This window comes from Coenobita brevimanus, chromosome 30, assembly GCF_032717465.1.
Source record: "Coenobita brevimanus isolate Jiangsu-jjx chromosome 30, ASM3271746v2, whole genome shotgun sequence".
In the NCBI taxonomy this organism is placed as follows: Eukaryota; Metazoa; Arthropoda; class Malacostraca; order Decapoda; family Coenobitidae; genus Coenobita; species Coenobita brevimanus.
The window spans coordinates 402,501-411,720 of NC_136983.1; the positions used below are offsets into that span (position 1 = coordinate 402,501).

At 42.0% G+C, this 9,220-nt stretch overlaps 1 protein-coding gene across 1 annotated transcript; it reads left to right on the forward strand.

The window, feature by feature from the left end:
* The first annotated feature begins 1,639 nt into the window (after nucleotides 1-1,639).
* Nucleotides 1,640-6,162, forward strand: LOC145395195 (uncharacterized). The gene is made up of 5 exons (XM_080268883.1): nucleotides 1,640-1,694; nucleotides 3,659-3,793; nucleotides 4,411-4,515; nucleotides 4,843-4,967; nucleotides 6,043-6,162. The coding sequence occupies exons 1-5, from the start codon at nucleotides 1,640-1,642 to the stop codon at nucleotides 6,160-6,162; spliced, it is 540 nt and encodes a 179-aa protein (XP_080125009.1).
* The last annotated feature ends 3,058 nt before the right edge of the window (nucleotides 6,163-9,220 follow it).

The window sequence follows — 9,220 nt, forward strand, 5'->3', positions numbered from 1 at the left end:
CGTAATAGTATTAATACTAATATTACTACTACTATTATTTATTATTACTGCCACATTATTTTTATCATTGTCATTATTATTATTATTATTATTATTATTACATATCTACCTACCTACCTCCCTATCAATCTATCTAAATCCTTTCAACACCTGAACATCATCACTGACACACCTGCACTACTAATTAAGGTGTTCATCTCTACCTGTCTATTTATCTATCAGTTTATATACGTTGCGTCCATCTATTAATCTGTCTATCTATATATCTATTTACCAGTTTATATATCAATAGATTATCCTCCGTCCATCTATCAGTCTATGTATCCATCCCTCTATCTATCTATCTATCTATTTAACCATCTATCTATCCATCCATGAGTGAATATGAACGAATAAGTAATCATCATCATCATCATCGTCACCATCATCATCATCATCATCCAATCCTATGTCGCCCCATGAGAAGCGTTGGAGCCCGGGGCTAGGCACGTTGGTCCTGACATTTAAGATGAGAGTGACCAGCCTCACACATCCCTGAGTGGCATTACGTGAGCAATAAACCTCAACCACCCCTTGGATATAAACCTGCACCGGCTCAATCCGATTGGAGCACCTAAACCACCAAGCGCCATAATTTGGTTATATGGTTACCACCCAGCGTAGTAAATGGTTTCCTGGTGTACAGGAAACCATTTGGCTTGTCACTCAGTGTAGAGTCACCCACAGGCAGCAGGAAGAAAAAGAATGAAGGAAAGAAAGACAGAAGAGGGAGTGTAAAGTTACCCGTAGGCAGAAGGACGAGGAAAGAATGAAGGAACGAAAGACTGAAGAGGAAGGAGGGAAAGAAGTGAGGAAGGGGCAGACACCCGAGGGCAGCACTACACCGAGTGAGTGGATGGTTAGCGCCTCTACCTACAATAAAAATATATAAACCATAACTAAACAGAAGCAACAGATAAATAAAAAGGATAAAGAATACAGAGACAAATAAAGGGCAATGCGTCAAAACAAATCACAGGAGAAAAATCCCTAAGTAAATAGTGGTGAGGAAATACAGCTTAAAGAGAGATAAATAATAAATGAATAAATGAATAAATAAAACAGATAAAACAGATAAATCACATAAAACAAATAAAACATAGACATAAAACAGACACTCGAGTTCTGGCCGTGAAGACGCTGCTGGTGACTCTCTCCCCCCCCCCTCCTCCCTCTCTCTCTCATATATAAATTCATCTAGTGTTACCTGGAGAAGAGGAAGAAGACCAAGGAGGAGGAAGGAAAAAAAAAGGAAGAGAAGGAGGAGGAAGTAGAAAAAGAAACGATTAGGAGGAGGAGGAGGAGGAGGAGGAGGAGGAGGAGGAGGAGGAAAGGTAGGGAAGGAGAGGAAAGTGAGGAAAAAGGAAGGAAGCAAAATGATAATGCTAAGGATATGAAAGCCAGCAATGAAACGCTCTCATATACCCGAAGTTTGGCGACGCAGCGATAATAAATAAAACACAATATATATTAGGGAGTTGATGAAGACGATGAGAGGAGGAGGAGGAGGAGGGTGCGAGGGAGAGGAGAAGGGATGATGATGATGATAATGAGGAGGAGGAGGAAGAGGAGGAGAAAGCGAAAGAGAGGAGAACACATGATGATTGAAAGCAAAGCAAACGTGGCTCTCATATACCTTGCGTTTGGCGACCCACGTAGGAGGGAAGAAATAATGAAGAATTACCGTAAGCCATAATACGGGTATATGGCGCTGGAGGAGTAATGGGAAAATAAAGGCGGGAAAAAGAACGGAAATATCCAGATGAGAGGTGAGACTGACGAGAAGAGGACAGTAAGGAAAGACAGGAGACAAACTGGCACCTTTTAGTTGCCTCTTAGGACAGGCAGGGATACTGGGAAGGTATTCTTGGACCCACGTTGAATCCGGCACCACAACGTATATATAAAGAGCGGCGCCCTACATTCCTACTCAGTGAGGCAGTGACCGCTGGAGAGAGAGTGGATGGTGCGGAGGTGTTTGAAATCCTTCTTGCACTATGAAAAGAATGGAACCGCCTAAAGTCAAATAAAAGTGTAGAAAACACATGGAGATTATTATTTAAAAAACGCATGGAGATTATTAAGTGACGAATATACTTACTGGGAAAAGTGGACATTTGCGGAAGCTTCTGAAATCTCGCCCACATCCGAAAATCCTGGAACCGCCTAAAATCATACAAAAACGTAAAAAACAAGGCGACTGTTATTTGCGTGACGAATATATATAGTACGTAACGATAAGGGCGTTCGTGGCTCAAATCCAAAGTGAAACCAAATTTAAATATCGAAATAAGTTACAAATAGGAACGCGGTTTTGACCAAGTTAGTGTGTTAATGTGATACTGACGACGGAATTACACGACTGACAAACGAAATTATTTACTACTACTGACGAAGGAAACAATATATTAGTGACAACATTTTAGCATAAATTCAAAACCAAAATAAGTTCAGTTCACTGCATACGCTCATTTTCAAACACTTGACAGAAAATTGGAAGTCATTTAAAATACGCGGGGTTGAGTAAAGAGCGCTTGTCGAGAAAAAAAAGTGAATTAACCTCCTTAGCTGCTGATTTACGAAAGCCAGTGAATAACACGAAAATAAATAAATAACATACATAAATCAGAGAATGAATAAAACCTTCACTTCTCGAAAAAAGAGAAAATAACGAACATGAACTGAAATATGCATGACTCTTAATAAAAAAACTTAACTGAAGACAAAACAAGACTGAAGGAAATAGAAGCAAAATTAACCATAAATAAAAATGGCGGTTACTATAAATAATTTAGTCACATTATCACTATTGGCTGTTATAATTAATCCATGTAAGTTATTAATATTATTTACCTGTTATGGAGTTATCTTAGATTTTTTTTTATTTCCCTACCGTTTCTCTCTCGTCTCTGCCTTCTCTTCCCTTCCGTCTTCCCCTCCTTTCCTTCCCTCTCTCGTAGTCTTCCTCCATGTTTCTCCTCCTCCTCCTCCTCCTCTCTCCTCCCTCCGCCCCTCCCTCTCTCCCTCCTCCAGGTCAGGAGAAAGCGGGAGGAGTGTTAGAGAAAGCTGTTTACTTCCGTCCGTCTCTCTCTCTCTCTCTCTCTCTCTCACACACACACACACACACACCTCTATGTCAAATCCATCAGAAAACGCTATGTTAAAATCTTCCATACTAGACCATGCAATGCTAACATTTTCCATCATATGTTACTTAACCCCCTCATCGTAGGAACAAGTCTAGTGGTCGGTTTAAAGCCACACATTTCATTTAGTGAGTCATAGGAGCCTCTGTTAAATTTCGGTACTCTGTAATGTTATGCTATGCCAACACGCGCTAGGCTATGTTAAGCTCTGTCACATCATCCTAGGCTACGAAGGTTAGCAAGACTCTGCGAGATGTTTTGCACGTGAACAGCGAAGGTCACTTAGTTCATAAGCTTTGAACTAAGAACTTGCCACCGTTCTGCCGCCAATGCCCCAACAGCCTGTAGTACGGGACGCCAGTTTGACCCTGCGCCATTGGTACCTACAGAGTGCCGCCGCAAATCGTGCTAATCCCTGTGTTAAACCATCCTATGTTAAACCCTGATGTTCAAACGTGATACTCTCTGTCCAGGTGTTGGGTTCGTGTCGTGGTCGTCCGTGGCTCCAGCCCTGGAACGCATGGCCAGCTACGGATATGAAATGTTGGGCTACGACCCGCCTGGCTACATACACCACAAGGGAGAGGTGGAGGTGCCCATTGTGTGGGGTGAGTGGGGAGATGGAGGGGGAGGAAGGGGAGGTGGTGGGGGAGGAAGTGCTGAGGAGGAGGTGGAAGAGTAGGTGGAGGATGTGGTGAGGTCGTGAGGAGAGTGGTGAGGAAGTGGTGATGTGGTGAGAAGGAGGTGGAAGAGTAGGTGGAGGATGTGGTGAGGTCGTGAGGAGAGAAGTGGTGATGTAGTGAGGAGGGGGTGGAGAAAGTGGTGAGGAGGCGGAGGAAGGTGGTGATGTGATGCTAAGGAGAAGGAGGAAGATAATGATGGTGATGGTGGTAGTGATGATGATGGTGAGCAGGAGCATAGTGGTGGTGACTGGAGAGAGAGAGAGAGAGAGAGAGAGAGAGTTTCCCTTTTAGTCGCCTCTTACGACACGCAGGGAATACGTGGGTAGCATTCTTTCTCCCCTAGCCCCAGGGATACCACGTGACCTAAGCAATATTTCAAATTCCCTAACACCATTCCCTGAGTGATTCATTCTGTACATCCAAATATCCTCTTCCGTGAGAGAGAGAGAGAGAGAGAGAGAGAGAGGTGCACAGGCCTCACACACACACACACACACATGGTATTATTATTATTATTATTATTATTATCACTGCATCCACAGATCCGATATGGAACGGGCACATACCAATTGGAGATTTCGTTTCGCCTCTACTAAAGACGCTTGCCACATCACAGGGAGGAGGCTACGAGAAGAGGGTGGTGAAGGGTGAGTAAATAGATAAATAGATAGATAGATAGATGGATGGAAAGGTAGGTAAAGAGGTTAGTTGGATAGATAAATGGATGGATAGATAGATTCTGAAGACTTGCTAGGTCACAGAGGGTGGTGAAAAGTGACAAATAGATATAGATAGATAGATAGTGACTGATAGATATATAGTATGCATGTTATTTGAGTGGAATGGAATACTTAACCCAACCTACCCAATCTTTACCCAACCCAAACCCTACCCAGCCTACCCAACCCATCCTAACCTACCCAAACCCGACCCAATCTACCCCAGCCTAGCCTAATCTACCCCCTCCCCCACAGGTTACGAAAACCGTCTGGGTCTACGCGTGGCCATTCCTTACTTCGGCGACTTCCAGGTCACTAGGGAGCTGGGACCTGGAAGATTTATGGACGTACTGGGACCTGGACGCTTTCCTTACCCTGGGGTGGGTCTATCTATCTGTGTATCTATCTGTAACTACACGTCTATCTCTATCAAGCTATCTGTACCTACCTGTATATCTATTTACTATCCTGGGGTGGGTAGATTGAATGGCTATCTGCTATCTATCAACCAAGATATCTATCAGTCCAGTTTTAATGTCTATCTGCTTCTATCTATCAACCAACCTGTGTCTGTCGAGTAGTTTGGCCTAATTTTACCTACCTATATCTATCTATCTATCTATTCCTGTTTTTTTTTATATATCAATGTGCCTATCCCTCTTTCTATCTATCAGTGTCTATCAAGCGGTCTGTCTGTCCATCCTGTATGTCTTATCTGTCTTTCCATCTATCTATCTTATTCTCTCTCTCTCTCTCTCATTCCTTAATATATCAAAATATACTCTTTCTACTAAGCGTATATTACTCCATATATGTATACTGAAGAGCTGCGTGGTTGCACTCAAAAATTAATTACAACAGTAAGTATTTCAATGCCGCACCCCACTCGCCTCACTGCCGGTATTCACAAACATCGCTGCAGCACTCATACTATCGCCCACGCCTCTATGTAAAATCTTAACTACTTCCATCCATAAACGCATACTATGGCTAATGATTACTAAGGGACGTTATTTTATGCCCAATGAATGCATAAAAAAATAGTGTTTGTTGAGAGAGTTGTGTTAAATCACCATCCCCTTTCGCTAATTCTACAACCTATCAATCTATTACCTATTGCCAGGAGGTTAGGCAGATAGTTAAGTGGATGGATAGGTAACTACTGTACTGTATATCATTGTACTTACTGAAGGAGGCGTGCGGCAAGATTCACCACCTTTTGTTGTATAAATAGGCTGTACAGTTCACAAATATTATCAAACCAAATCATAATTAAAGAAAACGTGACAACTGGCACGACTCAAGGCAGACTTAACTAAACTTCTGTCAGCCTAATTTACGTTCATGTATATAAATTGTACTTGTGTATGTATTTGCGTGTGCATGAATGTAGTTATGTATATATGAATAGATATGTATGTATGCATGTTATTTATCTATTTATATCTATTTCAGCTGCAAGACAGGGAGAAGCACAAGCATGAGCACCACGGGAGTCAGGAACACCACCACAAACAACCTGACAAAACCGATATGTACCAAAGCCTTCGAAATTACCCTTGGAACAGAAGATAGATAGATAAGATAGATTGATAGATAGTAGTAGTTGTAGAAGTAGTATAGATACATACATAGTAGTAGTAGATAGATACCGTAGTAGTAGGCAGATGAATACATAGATAGTAGTAGTATTAGTAGTAGTAGTAGCTGGACAGACAGACAGACAGACATATAGTAGTAGTAGTAGTAATAATAATAATAATAATAATAATAATAATAATGTATGCTAAATTGTTATGCTTGTAATCTTAAAGAATTAAAATAAAAACTAAACTGTATATCTCGTTTCACATGAGCACCTAATATCAGCCGGCCATCCTGCTCGATCTCCAGCAGCATCGTTGCCCCTGAGACCGAGGATAGAATGGCGATGAAATGTTTTTTTTGTTAATGTATGTAGTTAATTGAGTTTAAATGTTAACTTAAAATATACAGATAATTTATAGGTGTGTGTGTGTGTGTGTGTGTGTGTGTCGGGGAAAGTAAGTGGAGATTGTCAGGCGTGAAAAGATTGATCTTGCTGGTGAGTCTCTTGTGTATGTGGAAGAGTTTTGTTACCTGGGAGCTGTTGTCTCTCCTGATTAAGGCTCTCCCTCTGTGCTAAGGGATCTTTGTATGCAGCGTGTGTTAGGAGTGTAATGCTGTATGGTAGTGAGACCTGGGCAGTAAAGGAAGAGGATATTCGCAGGCTCAAACGTACAGAAATGACAGTGATTAGGTGGATGTGCAGTGCGTTCCCGAGTGTGAGGCCTGGGGGGGCTGGGTTTACGATGGAAGAGTTGAGAGGTAGGATGGGACTGGAGTGTATTGGTGTTGTGATGAGAAGGGGTAGATTGAGATGGTTTGGGAGGAAGGATGGGACTGGAGTGTATTGGTGTTGTGATGAGGAGAGGTAGATTGAGATGGTTTGGGAGGAAGGATGGGACTGGAGTGTATTGGTGTTGTGATGAGGAGGGGTAGATTGAGATGGTTTGGGAGCAAGGATGGGACTGGAGTGTATTGGTGTTGTGATGAGGAGAGGTAGATTGAGATGGTTTGGGAGGAAGGATGGGACTGGAGTGTATTGGTGTTGTGATGAGGAGGGGTAGATTGAGATGGTTTGGGAGGAAGGATGGGACTGGAGTGTATTGGTGTTGTGATGAGGAGAGGTAGATTGAGATGGTTTGGGCATGTGGAGAGGATGGAGGATGACAATTGGGTGCGGAAGGTAAGAAGTGTGAACGTCGTGGGTAGGGTTGCGAAGGGCGGACCCGAAAAGACCTGCGACGAGGTTATAGAGTGTGACCTCAGGGATAAGGGATTGAAGAGTGAGGCTGCCAGAGATCGAGCAGTGTGGAGAGACGCCATTAGGTGGCCAAGGCCTTTATAAACGATACTATATGAGGCAGGACTAGAGAGTATCATTAAGGAAACTGGCGATACTTATATTTCCATTTATTCCAAGTCTTCATTACACACATATTCTTAAAAAGGTAGGAAACAGCACAACGCATGTATTCAGTTTCTCAAAAATATAAAACCATCAGGAATTAACACACAATTTATTTTAAAAGATTCTATTCCTGTTCAGAATTTATCCTGCTTATAAAAGACTGACGAGGAGAGTGTATGTGAGTGAGGTGGAGGCGGGGAGAGGGAGGGGGAGGCCAAGGATGAGATGGAGGGATGGAGTGGAGAGGTATATGAGAGAGAAGGGTGTGAGCTGGGAGCAGGGCAGTGAAAAGGCGGAGGACAGGGCGACATGGAGGCGATTTGTTTGTGGCCACCCCTTACGGGATTAAGGCGTCTGGCAATAGACAGACAGATAAATGATTGAAAAGCTGACGGCTGAAGATGGAGAGAGGAGTTTGCAGGGAGACATGACGGAGATTGGCTCAGGGAATTCGCGGCGAAGGTTGAGGGAGGCCTTTGTTCAGCAGTGGACTTGCGATGATGATGATGATGATGATGATGATGAGGAGGAGGAGGAGGAGGAAAAAGCGAAGGAGAGTAGGGATGATGATGATAATAATGATGATGATGATGAGGAGGAGGAGGAGGAGAAAGCGAAGGAGTGGAATAGGGATGATGATGATGACGATGATGATGATGATGATGACGATAATGATGATGATGATGACATGCCCTGTGTTACTAGTGCTCTCCTCAAAGCTTAAGAGATATCATGAGGTGAGAGAAAGATAGACAGATAGATGCGTAGACAGACAGACAGTCAATATTTCCACGCTTGCACTTTCGGCGCCCATATCACTAACATGCCTTTCTCCGCCGACATCAATGCAAAACTGAAAAAAGCGTGATGTCTGGAGATTGACGCGGTAGTGGCATCAACATAACATCAACATCTATACACTAAAGCCTTCCACATCAAAACACCTTCAAAATCCATAAAAAAACAAAAACGGTGTCAGGAAATTCACGTCGTATCAGAATGGCGCCAAAACAGACCACTTGGCGCCAAAACAGACCACTTTTAAAAAACGTGGTGTCAAAATCCATTAACATACTCAAAAAAACATTTCTAAATATATATAAATACCTCAATGACATCAAAATCTATAAAAATGACGTCACACTTCGCCAAAGAGCCTTAAAAAATCTGACATCAAAATCTATTGGAAAAGATTCAACTCAAAATCATCCCAAAAGTCAAAATTTTCTCCAATAGTAACTTCAGTGATACAAAAATCTATTATAAATTCTTCTATCTATCTATCTGTAAGTGTATATCTATTTGTAAGTATTCTATCTATCTATCTAAGTATTCTATCTATCTGCCTAAATCTACTGAAGTCTATCCACTCAAATATATCTGCTAAGACACTGGAATCTATTTATCTATCAGGCGCACAATCACATCTATTATATACATCAGAATATAGTATTTAAAAATGTACCAAAATCTATGAAATGCCATTAATATGAGAGAGAGAGAGAGAGAGAGAGAGAATACTTCAACAATTAACACTATGTACATTATCAAACACAATATCTAAACCTTGCATTAAAGAAGAGGAGGAGGAGGAGGAGGAGGAGGAGAAGGAGAAGGAGGAAGAAGAAGACGAAGAAGAGG